This window comes from Brachycentrus maculatus, unplaced genomic scaffold (assembly GCF_059751285.1).
Source record: "Brachycentrus maculatus isolate JH-2025_06_01 unplaced genomic scaffold, ASM5975128v1 h1tg000743l, whole genome shotgun sequence".
NCBI lineage: Eukaryota > Metazoa > Arthropoda > Insecta > Trichoptera > Brachycentridae > Brachycentrus > Brachycentrus maculatus.
In genome coordinates this window covers 72,753-98,194 of record NW_028281474.1, presented here as the reverse complement: position 1 = coordinate 98,194, position 25,442 = coordinate 72,753, and the positions used below count along the sequence as shown (strand labels likewise).

The window sequence follows — 25,442 nt, the reverse complement described above, 5'->3', positions numbered from 1 at the left end:
AAACCATTCTATGACCCTGTATTTACAGGGCTGACAGTCGTAAGCCCTGTACATACTGGAGTTTCCATATACATCTTCATTTGTGATGAAATATTAATGTATGGACTATAACTCCTAAGTGGAGTACAAACAATTGAAACCCTGAATTTTGAACGAGGTTTTGGACACAGTCAAAATATTGTTAAGAAAATTATCATTTCTTTTTTACACTTGGTTCCCCTTACACTGTTTAATAATTGCAACATAAAATACCCACCATAGTTATTTTGTAATATTTATGATAAACCTTTTTTTAATATGCTAAAATAGTAATAATTTGTGTATTGTATATTTTTAATTTTAAAACGCTTTATTTTTCTTGAGATATAACATACTTACAATTCATCATTATCAAGGTTTTTTAATTATACCACAACCAGAACTAAAAATACTTCACACGTGATTTCAAACTATGTACAATGTCACGACCAATACGAACACATTTAAACTATATAATATTACTTATAACCAGATTAAACAAATAAATTTAAATAAATTAATAAAGATAAATTTCTTTGACTTTTTTACTCCAAATGTTGCCAATATTTGTCTCAGTTCAATTTAATTACTAGGCTCTTTTAGACAATTTTGAAACCTCTGATTGAATGATACAAAAAATTTACTTTATGGTTTTAGAAATTGCACCATGTAACATTATAATGAGAAGTTTTGATGATCACTACATCGTTAGGACATAATTTTTTTTACTATTTTAATCCTTCCTTCTCCTTATCCCACAGTCTTAGGTTTCCAATTCCTTTGTATCCTCCCAATTCACCCTTAATTCGGTAGGTAAAAAACTGGCGATGAACTATTTTCCTTCACAATTGTCGTGGCCAAAGCTCTCGGCACGCAAACTGAGCGTCGCTCTTTTTCGATATCATCGAGACATTTTTAGCGTAGGTAGCTATTGCGTGTGTTTGACATTCCCATTTCTATCTCATATTGGTCAGGAATCGAAAAAAATGAAATAAATATCAATAATTTCCGCTAGCAATAAAGTCGACTGTCAAACTGACGAATCTTTGGCGAATGAAGGCAAAAAGGAATAGAGAGTTGCCCAAATTTCGACTTATTGTCCTTGGGAATTTCGTTAACCTTTCCCTAACGGTGCAAAAAAACTTCCGCGTGCAACGGTGATATGTATTTTCATCAAAAACGGGAAATATGTGAATATTCCTAAATGCTTTTATTGGCATAGTTGAAGATGACGTGTAACAATTTTGTAATGTTAGCTCTGGTAGGTATTAGAAAACGAGAAAAAAAATGCATCGCAAGTTGCCGCAATAGCTAGATGACCGCCGTTTACGACGGCTGCGCACTACTGGCGCTGCTGAACACGCTACGACATGTGCGTATACGCAAAGCGCGGCACGTACGCATACACTGAGAAACGGTTGTGTATTGGTGATTTTACCCCTGATTTTTTCACAAACTATTTATTTCCTTCGACATAGATTAATAACTTTAAAATATGATACTTTTATGTAATACTTATTTGTATAACGGAGGAATACAGAAATGCTGAGCCCGTATCTATATTTAAATTGATATTTCCTTTAACCTTCCCTTCCCGGTGTTGTATACCTAGTAAACATTGCTTCTAAAAACCATAATATCTCTATAAATATAATACAAGGCTAAGATTTTAGGTATTCCTCCATAACATATTTACGCATTGATTTAAAAAATAGTTATCAGAATTTATCCGATAAAAATAATCAATAATAATAATAAATAAAATGAAAATAATAATCATTAATAATTAATAATTATATTAATTAATAATAATCAGAGTTTATCGGGTACATCCGAGGTATAATATATATTTATATATGTATAAATATATATATATATATATATATATATATATATATATATATATATATATATATATATATATATATATATATATATATATAAATATATATATATATATATATATATATATATATATATATATATATATATATATATATATATATATATATATATATATATATATTTACATATATATATATATATGTATATAAATATATATATATATATATATATATATATATATATATATATATATATATATATATATATATATATATATATATATACATATATATATATATATATATATATATATATATATATATATATATATATATATATATATATATATATATATATATAAATATATATATATATATATATATATATATATATATATATATATATATATATATATATATATATATATATATATATATATATATATATATATATATATTAATATATAAACAGCGAGTTCAAAGCTCAATGTTCTCTAGATAGCGATAAGCTTCCGACAAAAGCTGACCTATGCTTGTTTCGTGAGAGGTGTCAGATTGTTTTTCAGTTTTTAATGTTTTAATGACTTCATTTAAAATAAATTCAAATAATTCATTGCAAAATAAATTCAAGAAAGATTTATTTTCAAATGGTCTGGGTGTTTGTGATGTATTTTTCACATTTACCTTCCATATCCTTATTATCCTACCTGCACACAAGCATCTAATAGAGGTTTGGCGGGTTATTCCTTTTTAAAAAAGTAATTAAGCTATGAATGTCCGTATTTTTCATATTTAATTTTTTTTTATCGTGTAGTGACTACCCAACCCCAGTTTTATTTTAACACCGGAAGGGAAACGTTAAAGTCGAGTTGTAGTAAATACATATCACCGGGAAGTAAAGGTTAAGCGTAATGATACTGGGCTACTTCTGCATTGATTATAAGCACACGGGAAACAGAGTGGCGGTAGTTTACTAGATAAATGATAGTTTTAACTGGTTGAGGGTAGGATGCAGGGGATGAAGATAAGTCTTACTTGACTTTTTTAAATTAACCTTTTGTGTAAGGGCTAAATATTAACAAGATTTCTCAACACGGGTATTGACATGTTTATTGTTTAGTATACAAGCTGTGTTGTTTACTAAGCGCGTGTTTTGTTAACTAAACAAGTATAAGTGATTGTTTACAACACAAATGGCATAATTTACTAATCTGGTGTAACATTTAGCATACAAGTTTCGTTGTTTACCCGACAAATTTGATTAACAAATCTCTTCGCGCGATGCTCGCTTTCTTAATAATTGTTATTTTATCAAATATAAACATGTATTTTTTATCATCCACATCCACCTCCATAGTTAAATGGTTAACACGTTTGGCTGCTAGGCTGGAGATCCCCGGTTCGATTCCCAGGGGGGTTAAAAAATCCGCTCTAATGTTATTTTTATATTATCTGTAACGCAGTACTGTGTTATCACCTTACCTTCGCATAAACAATCACGTAATACAACACTACATCGAATTCATGCAGTGCCCTTCGCATCATTGGGTGGAGATAAGGACGAGCAGTATATTTTTAAACAAAGGACTGGCCCACATTAGCGGTGTCTAAATCACACGTGTAAAAGTATAGGTAAGCACCCCCTAGCTATTGCTGTTACTCTCCATCACCGCGTGTTGCAGGAGCCTGGGCGAGAACCTATCCGACATCAGATCTTTGTTAGTTCATAATAAAAGAAAGAAGAGGTTGTATCATACATGATAAAAATAGCGAAGGACGTTGGTACCATAAATCAAGCTAGGACATTTAAAGCCCAACCCATTTTTAGTGGAACGGAAGGCCTGTTGACGACAGTCAACAGTCCCACTTCTCCTGAGGAGTTTTAGCAATGAAAACATGCTGAGAAGTTCCTGATTGACCCACACTAGATTATCCCTCCTATTCCCAACACAGCTTAAAATAAAACATGATTTTAGATAAAGCTTTAGAAACGCAAGCTATTTTATAAAGCCTTTTTATAGCTATTTTAGCTTTAGATACGAAAATCCACTAATTGGTCTATAAACCTTGTATACGATAAGCAACTTAAATAATAAATGCAACTCCCATCTAAAAAGACATTTCATTTTCCATCCAATACTGTATTTTCCTACACACTGACTCCCACCCTTGCGTAATCTGCATCTGATTATATATATTCCACTCTTATATCAAATTATCTGGAGCAGAGGGCCGATATAAGCCTTCACGTTATTAACAATTGATGGCCATACATCCCTATGCTCCAACGGGTTCAGAGAAACTAGGATGTTTTTTCAAATTCATCTAGTATAAGTAGGAAACAGAAAGTAACTTTAGCTGCGTGAAACATTGTCTATAAATAATAAATCGCGACTGTGGGGCATTCGCTCCCTACAGCATTCCCCATAATAAATCTATCTCCAAACCAATTACTTTTGTACTAAGTACTACTATACCACTATTTATTTCCCGCTAAAGCCGAAGTCAAGCTGAAGTCACAACACGCACTTGGGTAATACTTTCAAATGTGGCAGAATATCGAAAAAGGATTAATGAAAATAAATTATGTCCTAAAAGTATTTATTATGTGTTTGTCAAAAGTGAAAAAATGAAGTCAGTGTTTCTTAAATGTTTTTGGCGACGGAACCTTTTTGAAATTGTAAGTATTTTACGGAGCCCCAAAATTAGCAAAATCTGGTTTTAAATTCATCACTAAAAATAGTTTGTAGAGCAGTATACAAAACAACACAATAATACAATACACAAAATAACACTGTATTGATAAAACTGTTTCCATTTTATGGGTGGTATAATGTTTTTTTTTTTAATTATTATTATGTTTGACTAACTGTTTGATGTCAGCGATGGAAGAGAGTTGAAGACGCATGGTTCAGCATCCAATTTATTGGGGTATTTTGCCTTGTAGAGAATCCCGTTTCAAAGAAGTACGTATTGTATTTTGTGTGTGCACTGTATACACATCGTGTGTAAAATTCAAGTATTTTTATATAATGTGCAAACAAGTAGGACCGAATCCGTGGTGTAATGGTTAGCGTGTTTAGCTACCATTGGTAGGTTAGTTGTACTGGAGGTCGCGGGTTCGATTCCCAGGGGGGGTGAAAATAAATATCTGTGATTTTACACCCTAATATTCATTTAATATTACCCTAAAGCGTATTAGTGATGCAGTGCCCTATGTACCGTTGGGTGTGGATAAGGGTCAGAAGAAGTACGAACAAGTATGTGCCGTGTGTAAAATACAAGTGTTTTGTCATTGTAGCTGCGTATACTGATGAATCCCATTTCAAACAGTTGTTGGGAATGTCTGAACGCTTGTGTGTGTGTGTGTGTGTGTGTGTGTGTGTGTGTGTGTGTGTGTGTGTGTGTGTGTGTGTGTGTGTGTGTGTGTACAGGCTAAATTGTTTTGTTTGCAGTTTTTGATCATAGCGTTATTGTAGATTTATTGTGCTGTTTGACGCGGCGGAGATCCCCCAGTCCCTCGGAGCTTCTGGACTCCGCTGAGCGCGCTTTTGGAAAAGCTGGAATAGGTAGCAATATTTCTTTTGGACGTTTTGGACGCTTCGTCGGTATACATGTATATTTCTAGATCTTTCTTTTTTTTCCTAAGATCTTTAAATATATTTCAAGCCAAGTTATTCTAGTCAGATCTGTTGAATTCGGTCTTGTAACATACTTTTTTTAAATTTAAAATTGCGTAAAATAAATGCAAGTACAACAATCAAAAGATTTTTAAGGCATCTGTTACGTGTTGATACTGTTACTATTTACATAACGCAAGTACAAATTTGAATTACATGACATTAGTTAAAATCATAGTCCCAGAAGTGGCAAAATATAAACTATACTTTAAGGAAAAGGATCTCACATACATTGAAAAAGGTTTTTGCTAACTCAAAAGTTTCAACCAATGGTGTCACATATGAAAAAAAACGTTTCGTGTTGTAACTTGCAACATACATATAAATACAAGTTTGTGTAACGGGGTTACCAATCATGGGTACAAAGGTGAATGTAATATAAAGTGATCAATTAAACCAGCTAAGGATATGCCGTAAGCCTATTAACTGCCCAGACTTCCTTATCCTTGCACTTCTCAATACTGAGATGACAATTTAATATTAAAAAAAAAGAATTTTTATATTTTGGAATCTGGTCATTTATTCAGAATTTGGATCAGTTCAGTTCAATGGATGTATTGTGTATAAAATAATCATTTAAGCCCAGTCGCTCATGTACGACCCTCGTTTAATCGATGCGAGCTTTTTTTTAAAATAAAATTAATAATAAGACAGCGTTATTGAAAAAACTTCGATACAAAATAACGCCTGATTCTGAACTGGAAAATTATGCCTTGAAAAAAATTATGAATAAAAATAAAAATAAAAATTATATCAAACACCTTATGTGAAGCTAAATTAAAGAATTGGATCCATTGAAGAATGAAGAAGAGGTAGGACTGTTTCCTATTTTTTATCCGTGGGAACTTTTACTGAACTTTTTTAGGGGGAGCATCGTGAAATTGTAAATTTCCATCCTTAAACACTTACCCCCTCTTCGTCCTTCAACGTCCTAAGAAAAAAACTATGACTTAGTTTCACATACGGTGTGCAAAATCGATCCAAAATGCATCAAAACACTTGTCACAATAGATTTTATGAATTAACGGTATTCGCCCAGTGAAATTTAAATTCAAAATAAATTAATTTATTATTAGATTAAAACCAATATTTTTAGCTTTTCCACTTTTTTATTTGACCAGCGACCGGGTTTCGTCGTTACCGACATCATCAGACCAGTCTGATGATGTCGGTAACGACGAAACCCGGTCGCTGGTCAAATAAAAAAGTGGAAAAGCTAAAAATATTGGTTTTAATCTAATAATAAATTAAAAATGCAATTCCATCACGAAAAGTCAGTGGATAATATAAATCTATTCAAAATAAATTACTATAAAGAGGTTCTTCTTATCTTATTAATAAGCAGCCCAGTAAAACCATTGTTAGTCGTACACGGTTAAAAGTGACTAGAAAACACAGAAATTCGTTTTGTGTTATTTATTTAAAATAACAAGATTTTTTTAAATATATTTTTTTTATAACCAACCCTTCTTTAAACAGTCATCGCACGCCTCTGCTTACTGTCGCAAAATAATAGTCTGTGGCTCACGGATGTTTTTATTATTTAAAAAATACTTGTTCTCATATTTGCTCTTACGGCAGTAGTTAGATTCCAAGAATAAATTTTTCAACGTGTCTCTAGTCATTACATCCCACAAAAGGTTAATTTGTCCGATTCAATATTCATTTCCATTTTCTTTTTCCAAGCCGAAATTCAACATCCAAAAGATCTTCTTTGTGTTCGAAGTCTTATATGTGTTCTAACATTTTGTAATATAGTACAAAGGCATATCTGTGTTCAAATAAGCAAATGGAAAAAGAATTTTGAAATAAATATCATCAAGTCAATGCGAGCATCGTGTCAATACCAGATGAAACGAAATTACTGAAAGAAATAGAAGTAAAAAGAGAAATCTTAATAATTATATATTTCATAATGCTATGAAGAAAATTTATCAAATGGAAACAGATATCTATCTCCCAAGAAAGGAAGCTTTTAATATTTAGGAAAAAAGGTAATATTAAACATGAAAAGATGATGTACCAAACGAAATGTATTAACGTGAAACTTTTAAGGCTGCGATTCGAAAATCGATAATAGGATAAGAATCGAGAGAGAAAATTTAAGTACGCATCACGTTTATTAGGCATATTTCGTTACATGTGAGAGAAGAGAGATATCACGTAGAGAGAAGGAGAAAAAGAGATTTACATTCCTACGTCATGAGAGTAGAGCAAAAACATTACGGTCAAAAAAGCTCGTTTTCAAGAAATTTTGTTTTTTCGGAAAAAATACTAATACGCGCTTGAAAATACGCGTATACGTATTTCAATTCAATGATGTGTGAAAAAATCAAACCAATCGCTAAATAACATATTTATTTTTAAGGAATAATTTTTTTCACACACGTATATATATATATATATATATATATATATATATATATATATATATATATATATATATATATATATATATATATATATATATATATATATATATATATATATATATATATATATATATATACATATCTTTAAATGTGAAAAAGATATTCCATGTAATGTGTAAGATAAATATTGAAGATGTTTTAAAATAATTATTCACCGAGTTTACTTTTTTACTTTGGTATTATATATCTCATTATTCAAGCGTTACCATTTTGATCTTAATTATAATTTTATCCCGGAAGAGAATACCTGTATTTAATATTAATTACAAGCCTTAATGAAAATAAGCGGTATAATTACACTTAAAAACATCTCTGGAATATCAAAGATATCATTTTTCAAGTTAAGAGCGATTTTATGAGACGCACACGCGCATCGGTAGAGCAATATTATTTATAATTCTGCTGAATGAAGGGACACGTTCCCTGCTCTTAATAATAAGAAAATTTAATTTTTTCGACTTATCAACCACCTTTAAAACGTACATACGCCTTAGCACCGAAAATGAAGTTCTAAAAATTCATAGGAGTTTGTCATTTTAAACAGATCGTCGGCCGGGCATTCTTAATTTTCTCTTAATCCAGGTAACATTTAACGCAGGCCTGGCCAACCCGCGGCCCGCGGTGCCTCCACGTGCGGCCCGCGGCGCCTTTACGTGTGGCTTGCGGTCAAGTGATGATTTTTTATGACTAAGTATATTATTATTAAGGAACTTTTTTGTAGTTGAATTTTTACAATTTCAACTACAAAATTACATTTTCAACAAAAAAAATTCCGAATATGAGATTTTTTGTTCGAAAAAATATTAGTACCTTTGGATCCGCATACGTTTGTAAGCTTTTTTTTTCAAAAATGATTTATGATCAAAATAATAAGAAGGCGTCAATAAAAGACGTAAATCTGGAAAATCAGTTAAGATGTGCAAATTCAAGTATTGAAATAGATTTAAGAAAATTAAGTGAGCGAAAAGAGTCTCAAATCTCGCACTGAAAGGAGTAGTCATTGGTAATTGGTTTTATTTGTAACAAAGTTTGTAATATTGTTTGATTTATGTGTCCTAATTAATAATTTTCATTGTTAAAATATTTTTCCCAAGACTATATACAAAATTTGTTTCGATCCATGCTAACGTATTGAAGCAGTAATAAAAAAAGAAGGAACAACAAAGTATGTACTGATTTTGTCAGTTTTTGATAATTGTTAAAGCTATATACCTATGCAATTTTATTTAAATAAATATGTGTTTTTTAATTATATGAGCCTTTTTTTATGTGGCCATTGGGGAAATTTTAGGTCGTCAATGCGGCCCGGGGTGCAACTTGGGTTGGCCAGTCCTGATTTAACGTAATTGATTTTTTTCTTAAAACATTTTCATTGAAATAATTATATTTATATGGTTTTGAAAAGAACTGAATTATTGAAAGGTAAAAAGTTTTTTTTTTGTTTATTCTAAAAAACAAAAAAATATCCAGCACACATTCTTTAAAAAAATCGGACGTATACAAACATGTGACCTCTCGCGTGGTGGTATGAATTATGTTTTGCGAATATCTCATTAATAATTACACTTTCGTATTTGTTATTTTGACGTGGGTTCTATTAGAGCGTACATTCTAGCCTTAAGCACTACGTTTTATTATTTTCGCTTAAGACTAAATAAATGTAAGAATGCAGTTCGTCATTTCTGTCTCGCTTCCATACGGTTGTATTACGCAGTAGTTGGAGTGAAAAAAAAATGTCTCGGGTAAAAATAAAAAGCACAAGACCGTTGTAACATTTGATCGCGAATCGATTAACTTGACCGTAGATCGCGGGAATATTTATCAATGCAATAAATTAAAGATTACAGGTTTTGAATATTAAAAAAGAAAAAGAAATTACACATTTTACTAAAAAATATATATTAATTACACTGGTGTAGTGATTATCAAGTTATCGCATGAAATGCTGTTTTAAGAGCAGTTCAAATATATGTTAATTATTGGCAATATTGATTGATTATGACAGCTTGTCACTACACGGAATTTTGCCGTCCGGCATTCCGGTTATGAAAAATAAAAGCGACTTCGACAGTTGGCGTGATCGAATTTACGCGCAACGTTTTCACGCATCGGTCAAGAGCTACGATCTGAAGAAAGATGGACAAAAGCGCAAGCCAATCTAAGCCAATCATCGTTTTAAAACGCTAACTGAAGTGCCGGACGGTAAAATTCCGTGTAGTGCACAAACGCCCTATGTGAGTAGCATACGTGTAAAATGTTGATATATAATATAAAAATTAGGTCATAGAATTAATGATTTGTACAAAAAAGCTCTCTCAAATTTGAGACATCCAAAAAATCTTTTTTTTTCACGTCTATCACATGTATAGTGCTACAAGTGGAATTTTGGTTCAACAAGTAACGTTTCATAGACATTAGTTTAACCTGTCGAGTACTTGGATATTAATGAAAAGTTGTAATTTCATTAATTGATTCGGTAATCACTTTGTGGTAAAATATATCTATTTTTAATCTTACAATAGATTTTAAGAAAAAGTTATTCTTACTTAGTAAAACTTAAATTAAAATGAAAAGGTTGTACCCTGCAGAGTGAGTTTTTCATACGAATTTTTAATTTTGTTTCTGATTTTTTTTTATTGAACACCAACATTTTGAATATATCCACGTATGTTATCAATAAATATTACCAATTCCAAATAATCACTGCGCTCCAAACAAAGGTCTATACGCTATTAGATCTGATATTTTATGGCCCATCCGTCGAGGGAGGAAGAGTTTTATTAAATAAATTGCCATTTTATCATCACTTTGTGTTGTAAATAATGGGTAGAATTAGTGAATGTTACACGCGTGTAAAGTGATCACTTAAACCAGCCCATGACGGTCGTCAGCCCCGTAAATGCCGAGACTTCCATATTCTTCTTCATCTTTGATGAGATGTCAAAAAATAATATTTATCTTTAAAAAAACATTATCCTCATACATACCTTAACGCTGTTCCACGGCAATTTTACTATAAAGAAATCGTTTTGTGCGCAACGTATTTAATGATGTAAATATGTCACCCTTATCGATTCTAGCTTGAAAGCTCAGTCATAATTATATCGATATATTACGAATAATAAAATTATTGCATGCACTAACTTGCATGAACTGAGCAAAGTAGAACATTGGAATATCAAATGTTCCCGGCGAGCAAAAGCCGACATACATGTACTCACTGAATACGTATGAATTACTGAATCTAATTTGTGAGGTACTTGCTGCCTTCATATATTATGTAGTTCATACATGCACATGCCACCGCCCACGGTCGCCAACGCCTTTATAAAACATGCAGGAAAAAGTCTGTGAAAACTAAAACTGTACTTCGACCAATTTTTCAAAATTTTTCGTAATTTTCAAATCATGTCATAGAAACTAACCGCTCGTGTGACTAACATACAATTAAATTATTACTGTTACAAATAAAGGTCAAGTCATGAACAAAGAAAAATTAGAAATACCTACATAAATTTTTTAACTCTGATAAAACGTTAATTAATAATATGCTGTTTCAAAATGCGTCACCATTAGTATCTTTTTTTCTTTTTACAAAAAGTCTTGTTCCTTAACCCCCTCCCCTATATTTATTACCCTATCAACCTATATATGTATATACCCCTAAATATTATTTGCTCGTTAGTTTTAATTTTCACCTGTAGATGAAAACATCAGTTAGTTTTCGAAACTAGTAGTGTATAATAAAATAAAACTCATTAAGTGGTTTATTACAAGTGTTTTAAAAAAAACATGTCATTCCAAAAAATTATTGCCGAATCAATAAATGATTGAATTTTTACAAAATTATGTACAAAAAAAAGATTTTATAATTGCGGCATCACACATTAATACTAATAATAGAAAATAAGTAAATTGTGCACTACAACTAACTAACAAACTAACCGTCATCACACCGCTTCCCCGTAGGGGTAGGCAGAGAGAATATTACGCCACACTACTCTGTCTTTGCAAACAATCTTCGCCTCTTCCTCATTCTTGTATCTCCTCATACATACCGCCGATTATTTCGGCTCCTAACCTGTCCGCTTTCAAGTATTTGACATACCTGATCATGCCAAGTTTATCTTTGTCTTCCTCTGCTTCTTTTTCCAATATATGTAAGCATATTTAGAAATGCTTAATATCATGAAATAAACCAAACTTTATAATTATTATATTTCACAGGTGTTCGGAATTTGACATGAAAAGAATTTTAATTAATTTGAGTGTTCCGAACATGTAAGTACTACGGCTTAACACGAGCTTTGCAGAAACGAATAAGCCGAAACACTCATTATTATAATGTACTTCGCAAACGATAATTAAAACGTAAATTAAGTACTTTCATAATTGACATATTCAATTACCGTTAACACACCATTATTTTAAAGATTAGATTTTTAGACATTTCCGCTTTGTACGCATAAACTTTTCAAAAATTTATTATTTTCCTTTCACACCATATCCGCACCCAATGGTGCACAGGACACTGCATTGTTGACGCAGTGTTATGTATCTTTCGTTAATTCAGATCGTTTATTGCTCGAAGGCAAAGTGATCAGCTCTGCGTTCTTGTACCAGTGCAAGGTGATATTAAATAAATATGAGAGTGAAAATCACCCATACCTACAGATTTATTTTGACCGCCCTGGGAATCGAACTCGAGATTTCCATCGTGGAAGCCACTACGTTACGGAGGTAGACGATTTTTAAAATGAATTAATATTTCATATATCTCATTCTTATTCTCTCATATCTCACTCTTATGGGTTGGGGAAAAAGTCATTTTGTATTTTTCGCTTTATTTCAATGCTTTTTAAAAAGTCTTACAATCATCCGATTTCAGTCAAATATGCGTCGTTTTGTTTGACAACTTGTTGTCAACTAGAATCTCATTTCATAATGTTCCTCTCATGGATGCCTTTATCCCTATTGGCAAAAAACTCGGAACACTAATTTTCACAGGCCTCCATTGAGGGGAATTTTGCACCCCCAAGCGCGTTGGCCGTAGAGAGGAACAGGTGGTAGTCACTTGGGGCCAGATTCGGACTAAAGGGTGGATGCATAATAACTTCCAGTCAGAGCTTTCGGAGTTTCTAGGGCGTCATCAAAGAAATGTGCGGCCACAAAACAAAAATTAATGTATTTCCGATACTAGGCAAGTTGAAATTAGACGCTTTCCTTGACAAACCTTGGAGATGGTCAAGTATTTACTGCAAGTGGGGCTTTCTGGTGGTTCGGTTTTGCGTTTTGCGTTTTATCAACGCGCGTGTGCAGGTGCCCTTAAATAATGTACAGTGACATGAGAGCTTTTTTTTCAAAGGAAAACTAATGTGCTTTGAATTAAATTCATACAGAACCATCAATCTGTTTGTTCCAATTGAGATGCGATTGTTACAACACTGTATATCAAGACCTTTTTAAAATAGACGCACTATGAATGTTCAATAATGGGCAGAATGATTAACGTTACACAGTGTATGAAACGATGCCTTAAGCTAGTCAGGTCATAAGTGTTCTGAATGTCACATATTCCTCTCGTATAAAAAGATGCTTCGTAACGTTTTTTGACATATTACTGTACATATCTTTCTTATATGAAACGTGTTGCTTCACAATTCTTTTATCGATCGAGTTGTGAACCTACGATTTGAGAACTATATATTAAGTTATACAGATGAATGAAATGCAGATTCACAACTTTTTAAGTGTGTCCAAATACTTGTTCACAAATCTGGGGTTATTGGGAGTTACCATACTATTTCATTTTTGACATCTCAACATAATGAAGAAGAAAATGTAAGTCTGCGTATTTACAGGGCTTAAGACCTGTCATAAGGTGGTTGTGATCACATTACCATTCTACCCATATTTGACAACCTCAAACATAAAAAATGGAACTCCTACGTATAACATATCTTAGATCTCATGACACTGTACATGCAAGTTCACTTAAGCCATCTTTAAGCCTTATTCCAACCATAATTTAGAACCACCATTCTCAAATTTTTAGAACTCCTACGTATATCGTTTGCTTATATTTGTATGGAAATAATTTTGTTTGATCATAACGTTCGACCCTCGTAATGAATAAAAACATTATGAAAGAAAACTGTTAAAGAAAAACGTTTTTTTCAACCGTAAATATGAATAAAGATATAACAAAAAATCATTCTAATTTATGGAAATATGTTTTAAAAAATCTGGAAAAATATTGCGAAACCTAGATGGAAAATGATTTTCTAAGAATAAATTACTGGGAAATAATAAATCTCTTTATTTGAAAAGCATAAACGAAAAATATATTTGAAACCTTTCCATTACCCAGAATATTCGATGTCTCATTGTCGTCGTGATCCTCTTAGGAACACGTGGAATTACTTTGGTTCGAGTACTACAATACCCGCCTTATTCCAGGTTTTTGGGAAATCCACGTGTACGCCTCCTAAGGTTATAACAAATACAGGAAATGGGATTTCACGAAGAATTTCATTTTTCATCTTCACTGATCAAATACTTGAGACGTTAATAAAAATGTATTTCTCTTTTTTCTTTGTCCCTTATTTGTACTTTATTGATCACGTATGATGTGAAGTGGGACTCGAATTATGGGAGAATAGAATAGATCCAAGATCTCATATTCGAAGCTTACCATACGACCGGGGTGTCGGAAGCTCTATGGGGAAGAAAATGTGTCGAATACTTCAACTACCTCCGAATCTATTTTTATAACGACAGTGTGATTTTATAATTGATTCTGTTTTTTTTTTGTCAAAAATTATTGAGATATTGTAATATTAGGTAATACGAAACCAAAAAAAATATGCTTGGAATAAATAAAAATATTAAAAAGTAACAAATACCATCCCAGACGTGTAACCGGAAAAATAACAGTTACCCATTAATCACAACTCTAATTACTGGTCATTTTTTTATTAACAAGATATTCGAGTCGCACCCTGTTATCACAAAGTCTACGTTCCATACAATAGATCGGCAAAGTGTGGCTCGGGAGCCGCATGCGGCTCTTTGACCCTTAAATGCGTCTCTACCACAAATATCCGCGGAAAGCCTATTCGACTTAACGTATTCATGCAAACAATATTTTTGAGACATGAACCTTACTAGATGCAAACTGAGAAATCATATTATTGATAAGAGCCTGGAAACGTATTAAAAGTAACGATATACAAACCTGCAATGATCAAACTTTCAACGGAGATGCAAGGACATTCGTAATAAGTAGTGTTGTTATGGATACCTAATATTTAATTTTTTTATCCATGAATAAATGCCTTTATATCGATGAACATGTTTAAAGTCGTAGACGTAATTTAATAAATGTGTACTAGAATTGGATACAGATATTTGCTCTCAAAACTTTATAGATTGTTGTCATGTGAATATTTGGATCTTTGGCTAATAAGTTTTCCAACCACTGGTATAAAATAGTACTCTTTGTATAGACAAAGAGTACTGTTTCTCGCGCTTTTTATAAGAGAAAAGGCTAGACTGTCAAACAGCCAACTAAAATGAAACAAATTCAAACTTTATGACATAGGCAACAGATGAACGATAAATAACAAATAATGTATTTTTAAAACAACAATGCTATTAACATAAAATATGATTTTAATGCTACGTAAATTGTTTGCTGTCTCTTAGAATCAATCACGTTCTGCCCAGCGGAGAATCGTTTAAAATCAGCAAAAATAAGGCATAAAACTGCCGATGCAATTATTTTTCTGTTTATTTTTAGCGTTGCGGGTAAAAATTATATGCCAACTCTTCATTACATGATTTTTAATAACAATAAAAATGCCTTTCATTTAATATAAATGTCAAAACTAGTAAAGTTAATATAGATAAATTTGTGTAATTTTATTAATTTTTTATTTGATATCTCAACATATTATGAGTCTTATCATTTATAAACTGGTTTAAGTGATCACTTTATACACGTGTAACATTCACCATTCTACTCATGATTGACAACTCTACTCAAATTTCGGATGCTATATTTATGCTTCAATTGAAAACATCTCGTGCGTGCTACTTTTCCGGCGATATCCATATAAAATATTTTGAATAATTTTAATATCTGGCCGAAATAGAAGTTTGATAAATTGAAAAAGATTTTTTTTAAATGATATTTTCAGACGTTTCCAAGTGTGAAAATATTTCAGGAAGGATCGTATATTTATTTCATGAAATTTTCTGCCAATAACGAACCTAAATTTCAATGATATGTAGATGATATTATCTGTTATTTACATCAAGATTTCAACAACACTCCTCGCCAATTCTACCCATGATTAACAACCACACTACTTTCATTTTTGAAATAATTTCTAGATATATTGATCAAACTCAAAATACAGTACGCGCGAGTTCACAATTTCCATTTATAGCGGAATGAGGAAAGCTTTTATTAAGCAGAGACTCTTTCCTTTCGTAATATTTGTGATTTCCAAATCCTTGATTATATTCACATACTCGAGAAACGTTTAAAAACATTATATTAAAATTATTTTAGCTTACAATTTGACCGGATAATTTATTTACAACATTTTGAGTGTGTCCAAATACTTTTTCATAAAATCTCCAATTAGAATTATTTTTCATATCTTTCTCAATCTTTCCACTAGAAAAGAAAAAAAAATACCATAAATTATTTAATATTTAAATGAAATTATTATGACGAAAAATTGACATTTTTTTGGTGACACCAATCTTGACAATTTTACAAAATTTACAACTTTATATTCAGGATGTACCTTCATCGCGTGATCCTCCATTACTGATTTGTCAGTTCGAATATATTATTTAATAGCTGGAACATGAGCTGAAAGTCCTTTGAGTCTGTTCGTGCTACATATCACTCGTCCTTTTTCCTTTTCCGGGATTGAGTTATGCCCATTAGACGTAAACATTTTCCGAACTCTACACGAAACTTCCTTAGAGGCATGTGAGCGTTGAAAATAGAAGTTTTATGGGTATTCTTTTGTGTTCTATTCAGATCAATTAGTCTGTTCACATAGAAAATTTGTAAAAACGACAACAATTTAGTATCGGAAAAACTTAGAACGCGTGTCCAATTCATTGATTATTTAATACTTTAGAATTGAACGACCCTTGAATTTATCACAAGTAAGTTTATTTATTAAGTCTTACCTAGTAAATGCCACCTACTTTTTGTGAGGTGATTAATGTATTCACCATGTAAAGATTAACACAATGTGACTACCGAATCAATTAATGAAAGTTAGTTTTTATTTAGTCCTCTGAATAAACGAGTACATAAATAATAATACTCTTCTTATCTTTCATCTTTCACTTTGTGTAATACCACTTAAAAAACACTACTTCTGACTACCGCTATCGGCATAATCTTTCCATTATCGGGTCTAATGTAGACTGGTTATATATATATATATATATATATATATATATATATATATATATATATATATATATATATATATATATATATATATATATATATATATATATATATATATATATATATATATATATATATATATATATATATTTATATATATATATATATATATATATATATATATATATATATATATTATATATATATATATACATATATATATATATATATATATATATATATATATATATATATATATATATATATATATATATATATATATATATATATATATATATATATATATATATATATATATATATATATTTATATATATATATATATATATACATATATATATATATATATATATATATATATATATATATATTTATATATATAAATATATATATATATATATATATATATATATATATATATATATATATATATATATATATATATATATATATATATATATATATATATATATATATATATATATATATATATATTCTCGTATTTTAATGTTAAAAATTCAAAGCTCTTGTTGAATTTTTTTAGCCTTTATGAGTTTTATCTATCATATGATTTGTAGTTTGTATCCATGGCATGATCGTATCTCCTCTTTTATATAAATTATTTCAATTCTGATCTATAGTTTTTACTGGTAGTTTGTATCCATGTTTTGAACACATGTTTTCTCGTATTTCTTTCCAAATTATTCCCAATTCTTGACTAGATCTCCTTTGTTTCCCAAATTATTAAAATATTCATTTACTATTTGTAGTTTGTATCCATGTCATGATTATGTCTTTTTTACAACTTATTTCAATTCTCATCTACAATTTGTAGTTTGTATCCATGTCATGATTATGTCTTTTTTACAACTTATTTCAATTCTCATCTACAATTTGTAGTTTGTATCCATGTCATGATTATGTCTTTTTTACAACTTATTTCAATTCTCATATACAATTTGTAGTTTGTATCCATGTCATGATTATGTCTTTTTTACAACTTATTTCAATTCTCATATACAATTTGTAGTTTGTATCCTTGTCATTATTATATCTCTGTTTATTTTTTTTCTCAATATTTTAGTAAAAACTTAATCGATCTTATTATGTTACCACAACAAAATTAAAAATTGAAAATAAGCGTCTTTCTAGATTTTTTTATTGACATCTTAACAAAGATGAAGAAAATAAAGAAAACCTGGGGATAAACAGGTCCTTTCATTACGACCATACTACTTACATTTCGAAAAATGTATTTATTGTTCAATTGAAAATATCTTCTATATGCAGCTTCGTCGGCGACATCTATGGTTGAAATAAATAAGCTTATTATTAGCAGAAACCTTCACGCAATGTAAAGTACGTAAGTTTCTGCCCAAATTATCTTACATACCAGGAGACACCCGATTCAATAATTATTAATTTTTATTTAACTTATATTTTAGACAAGTTTTTTTTTTTATTATAAAAAATATGTATAATATTTTGAGAGTGTTCTAATAACAGGTCGTAAGGTCTGTAAATGACAGGGTTTTTATTTTTTTCTTTCATTGTTGAGCAATAAAATAATTCCTAAGTGGAGCGAATCTAAAATTCGTGAGCATATTTAGACACACTCAGAATATTGTGAACTTCCTTAGAATGTTTATTTTAGCCATGCTGAAAAAACGTGCCACAAATATTGCTTTGTTTTATACTACGGGATAAATCATAAAAGGCACATTTTTACAGTATGAGGTACAAATTCATGATTTAACAAATTGGATACAAAGCTTAAAAATCACGCCGCTGATTAGAGATTATTTGATAGTATACACAAATATCAATCATGACAAGATCACTTACGTAGAAATATTTTATTATAATTCTCATTAAATGTACCATCACAAAAATGATATTTTTATTGCATTGAAATAGATTTTTACATAAAACAGAAAACACCTTAATTTGTTTGAATTTGTATGCATAGTAGCAGTATTGACACTTTATAAAACGAACGAAAATTTAATTACGATTTAAATTTTTTTGAGTTTGTTACAAATTGTCTACAGTGTGTATTATTCAATCATTTAAAAGCTCTGCATCAGTAAATCTGTTACAATTAAGTGACCCGTTCAGAGCCTAAAGCTAAAAATAACTACAAAAATTGAAAAAATTGTATCATTAAACCATCCTTTTTTATAAAAAATACTTTGCTACCTTTTTTACCCTCTCTTATATTAAGCCCTCATATGAGTTCTTAAAGGCTAATTTAAAAACGGACTCCAAATTATTAAAAATAAATATTAACAAAAAAGTTAAATGTTCACATTATGTAGCCGTCTTTTTCACAAAAAATATTTACCCTGCGACTTTTCCTTAAACCCTAAATAATTTCCTCGTATGAGATTGTTAAAAAAAGTATTTATTTTACAAATTTGTTTAAAGTAAATTATTTTAAGTCTTGCTTGATCGAAATGTCACCACAGCGGCTGTGGGAGGAAAACTCGTTACGTTTTCAAAAGATGTAACGAAGAACCATTGTGCCCAGAGCATTTTAAAAATTTCCATTAAGAAGTAAAAAATTTGATTTTTTAAAAATATTAATATAATTCATTCAGTAAAATGTAAAATTACTCTTTGTACTGTTTTGTCACATTGGAATAAAAAAAAATAACCTAAATTAACTATACTGTACAAGTTATTTATAAATATTTTCATATTAAATATTATAATCCCATATTATGCTCCGTCTGATACAAAAATTCTGATTGATCTACATAAAAAAATACTTTTTTTTAAATTCAAAAGATTATTTATATTTTGAAAAAAACTTTCGAGGGGGTTATTTCTTTGGTCCACAAATTTATGAATCACTGAATCGGTTCTAACTCGTGATTAAGAACCGATCGTTCGCGGACGACTCATGTCTAATCTGTAATGTGACGCTACGTTACGTTTGTTCGCAGGAGAGAGCAGCGACATAAACAGGAGAGACAACCCTCACAAGTACCTGCTCTACAAGCCGACTCTGAGCCAAGTGCTGGTGTTCTTGGCGAGCGGATTCAAAGAACTGCCGGTCAATGGGGCCCTTCTGCTCTACATCTCCGCAGATGGCTGCTTCTCCACCACAAAGCACCCCGAAGACAGTGAGTACACCATATTTTAATTTAAGTTTTACTTGATGATTAAAGAAAACACTTGTCTTTTACCACTTCAGTTAACTCAAGTGGTATAAAACAAGTAAAAAAAGTAATAAAAAAGCAATCTACATTTTCGTTTTATATACTTAGTATAACTTTGTAAAAAAAAAATTAGGTTAGAATATTTTTTACTATTTTTTTACTTGTTTTATACCACTTGAGTTAACTCCAGTGGTATAAAACAAGTGTTTTATTTAATCATTGTAACATGTCTTACCACAAAGTTAATGCCGAAACAATAAATAAAATAAGTTTTACCCAGTAAAATAACGATACTGTACAAGTTATTTATGAACATTTTCATTTTAAATATTATAATCCCATATTATGTTCCGTCTAATACGAAAATTCTGAATGATCTACATAAAAAATACATGTTAAATTTAATTTTTGATTAGTAAATACCACTATTTCTTAAAATCTACTGTGACACGTGTTTCGATGCATTCCGCATCATTTTCAAACATTTAAAAATGGATAGATTTTACCGCAAAGTGACTGCCAAATCAATTAATGAAAGCACATCTTTTCTCTAACGTTTCGAGTTTGTTTGCGTCCAAATCATTGTTCACAAATCTGGCTCCTGCCCACTTAGGAGTTATATTTTGGAAAATTTGCATAATTAGTGAATTGTGAGTACAAGTGACGTGTCCAGGTGAATGTGGTTGGCAAAAGAGGCGAGGAAAGACAGCGGAAAACTTGGCATGAACAAGTGATTCAAATACTCGAAAGAGGTCAGGTCAGAAGTCGGAATAATCGGTGGGTATGTGTGAAGAGATGCATGAATGTAGAAGGGTTTAAGATTGTTTTCAAAGCAGATGGGTGCGGCGTTCTATACTCTCTGCCTACTCTTGCGGAGAAACGGCGTGTTGGTAAGTAAATTAGTTAGTTTTTTTTACGAGTTATTACATTTACCTATTCAATATTACACGGGACCGGTACCTGAAGCGGAGGGCTGATAATTTTTTCTTCATGTTAACAATTTATATAACACAGCGTTTATATGATGCAGTGCCCTATGTACCATTGGAGTGGATGAGGGTTTTATTAATAATAATAATAATATTTGTGTTTTTTGTATATATGAAGACTAAGACAGTAGAATACAAGAAATAAAAGGGGTCTTAATGATTTCTACCAATGAGTGTTCATTGGGGAATATACCTTCCCTGCTGTTTTACTAATGGTCTTATTACGTCTTATACGTTGAGTCAATTGAAATGATTGGGGAGTTATTGCATTTATTGGATGTAATTGAAAGAAAAATGAAGATTGATTGTGCTTTTTTCAAAGCATAACATTGGCAGTTCACAACGGTTTTGTTGGTAGTAACCCAGCGTAGAATGAGGCCAGCATGGAGTTACCAAAAGAAGGATGAAAGTGTATTGGCATTCGAAATGCGATCTCCTTAGACCAGCGGTCGGGTAACTTATTTAACCGTTACCCCAAAACATTTTTGCGTAAATCGATATTACCTATTTTGAAAACAAAACAATCAATGTTGATTTTTAATACACATTATTTATTGATTTTATTTACACGGATGACAAAAAATATATATGAAAATAGTTAGTATCTAATAGAGAAACGAAATAAAATCCTCGAATCGTATCAAACAAAAATTCAGGCATTCAGGTTTCCTTTTCAGTTTTTGGAGAAATAATGTTGCTTTATGTTTGATAGGTACACTTACTTCAAAATTATGACTTTTTGATACACAACAAAGCACGCACACACACACACAACGCACTCTCTTCTCTCGTCTCTTCCTTCTCACGCACACACACCTGAATTGTTTTAGTTTGTAAAAATACTCACGTTTGTTATGTACTTTTCAAATTCACCGTCCCTATCCTTACCATTCTACTTGCAAACAAGCCTGTAAAAGTAGAGGCTTTGTGTGTTAATCTATTAAAAAATAATGCAAGGCATAATTAGCATTATCGACAAAATTAAAAAGTATGTGTTGAGATTGTTTGGACATGTGAGAAAAGAACGATAAAACAAATATATGCCTCGAATGTAGTTTGAAATAGTAGCAGAGGCAGACAGTAAAACTTGGTGTGATCAAGTATGTAAAATACTTGTGCGTGGTCAGGTCGGGAGTCGAGATAATCAGCGGGTATGTATAAAGAGATGCAAGAACGTGGAAGAGGAGAAGAATGTTTGCAAATACAGAGAAGTGTGGCGTTCTATTCTATTTGTCTATCTGCGCACCTTGATGGTTAGTTAGTAAGTCAGAAAGTCGTGTTAAAAATGACAAAAAAATCGTCACAATATTCAAGTAATTTGATTTTTTCTTGACCGTCTTGTTTGCGCGTCTGTAGGCTTGCGGTGAGGGTGGGAGTGTTTTAAGAATATAATATGGAAGTGTGGATAGTAACAAGACTAACGATCCAACAAAGAAAAATAAAAATTTGTCTCGGGCGTCTCGCAATGTGTGTTAATAATTCCAAAGAATGTCATTCGCGTTAATAAAAGTCTAAGCTATTTCATTTACACGATTATCCAGAGATGACGCTCCACCTCGCATATAAGAACACGGCATGTCGCCGTCTGTACATGGCATATATACATACTAACTAACTAAGCGCCCTTGAGTATTTTTTTGCGAAAATGGTGCCATATAAATTATCCATTTTTTTACTTTTATTGTTACTATTTACGAACTACACCCACAAAGGATACAACCCCACATCACTCTTAGTAAACATCCTTCTCCTCTTCCATTTTCACGCATCTCCTCGTCATACCTGTATTCGAAGTAGGTACTTGGTCAAGTTTTCTTTTGCCTTCTTTTGATTCCACTTTTAACTTAATTGTAGAAAAATTAAAATTATATGAAAATTCAAAGAATCTTGTATTATTAATTTGTAGCATAATACCATCTAAGATTTGACTGTTTTTTTATTTGACAGTTATTTCAACTCCAAAGACACTGTCAAATTTAAAAACTGTCCAAAAAAAAACAGCTGTTATTATTCATACAGTTATCGTAATTCAATTAAAAAAAATGATTAGTCATCCTTTTTTTGAAGCACAGCAGCGAAAGTTGGCAGTACACAATAGAGCACTGGTACCAACCTAGTGTGAAAGTGAACCAAGCGTGGAGTTGGCAAAAGAAGGATAAAATTAGACTGAATGCTGTCGAAATCGACCTTGGACAAATGTGCGGGAAAAAGATGTATAAAATATGTTCGAAAGGAAAAAAAGGCATTGAATGCGAGGCTAATATAAGCGTTTTCGGTAAATTATCGTTCATCACTGAAGGCACAACTATTTTGGAGAACTACGGATGTTCTCATCAACACGGTATGATAATGCCCTCGAAATATGAAACAGCTGTTACTAAAATTAATAAAACCGCTACAATCATGAATCATACATATATATATTTATTAAGTATTTCTTTATTTATTTAAAATAAAAAGTGTTTTGACGATAAAACAAACTGCGACAGAGGAAAACCAACATGGTAAAGTATCGTGAGTTAAGGGAAAAACTCAACCTAAAACATACTTTCATTGTTTTTTTTACGAAACAAGTATATAGAGTTTAAAACAGAGGTTCCCAAACTTTTTTGTCTCGTAGACCCCTTGCCATGTTTCTTGATTTTGGGTAGACCCTTACCTATTATTGATTTTTAGCTTATTCATTCACTTTAAATGTATTTATGACAGCCGATGATTTGAATATAAATCTACTAAAAACGGTGTAATTTATATATCTTTGCACTTTTCTGTGGCACTCTCAAACAAAATGACTCTGATACAAACTGACAGCAGCCGCCGGGATTAGCAAAGCTACTAATTTTATCATTTAACTCTATGAAAGGATATTTTTCTTGGGGATTATTCCCACAGATATCAAAAGCATGAAGATTAAGCCAAAATTCACAACGATATCAATACTCAGTCCAGAGAAATTAAGGTTTGAATCTTGAGTGCCGCGCCGACAAAAACTGTGCGTCGTTGACCCCCATTTCTATTTCATGGAGCCCCAATTTTTTTTTGCTGACAGACCCCTATAAGTTGTCGTAGACCTTCGGGGGTCGATATAGACCGCTTTGGGAATCACTGGTTTAAAACAATATTTATTTTATTTTTTTTTTTTTTAAACTTCATGTACAGAAAATAAAAAGTACATTGGCGGGCTTATTGCTAAAAAGCAATATCTTCCAACCGACCAAAGACGGACTAGTGATATTGATCAAAACGTTTGATACCATTTATAGCCGTTTGCAATCAGTGGGCAGATAGTACTTGAACAATTAAAAAAAACATAAATTACAAATTGACATTTAAAAAGAAACATAAATTAACAAAAGACGATAATAAGGAGGGCAAAGGAAGAAGGAATTTAGGGAAGGAGGTAGAGGGAGGAGGTTTGACCCCTCCTCTCTTTCTTAAACTTGCTACCGAATTCTACCTATTTATCATTAGAATCCTAGAATACTTTTTTGTCTAATTGTTAATTAATTGTTTTTTAGTTTTTTGATAAAATCTATTACATCAGACAATAATATGTATTAACTTTTAAAAACGTCTGAGACATTACTATCTGTCATTAGAATCCTAACTGTCGATCAATATTACAAAAGTAAAGAAACGTGATAAAAACACACCCAGAAAGAGAAAGAAACAGCACATTATTACTGTATATTATAAATGTTCCACTCGTTAAATATTTGTACCTGTGTAAATGTTATCACGAATGTCTACTCGAACATTATATCTACTCGCATGCCCGTGGAAGCAGAATAATTAATACTTTGGGAAAATCGTCAGAAACATCGAGAGACATTTGCCGTACGCGTTTGTC

At 31.2% G+C, this 25,442-nt stretch overlaps 1 protein-coding gene across 1 annotated transcript in view; it reads left to right on the top strand.

Annotated features, from left to right (window-relative positions):
* The window catches only part of LOC148300362 (protein SCAI), a 107,796-nt gene that overhangs the window by 41,255 nt on the left and 41,099 nt on the right, over window positions 1-25,442 (top strand). The window contains exons 5-6 of the mRNA XM_088274899.1: window positions 3,255-3,261; window positions 20,410-20,567. Of these exons, the coding sequence (XP_088131025.1) occupies window positions 3,255-3,261; window positions 20,410-20,567 (165 nt within the window). The remainder of the gene's footprint in view (window positions 1-3,254; window positions 3,262-20,409; window positions 20,568-25,442) is intronic.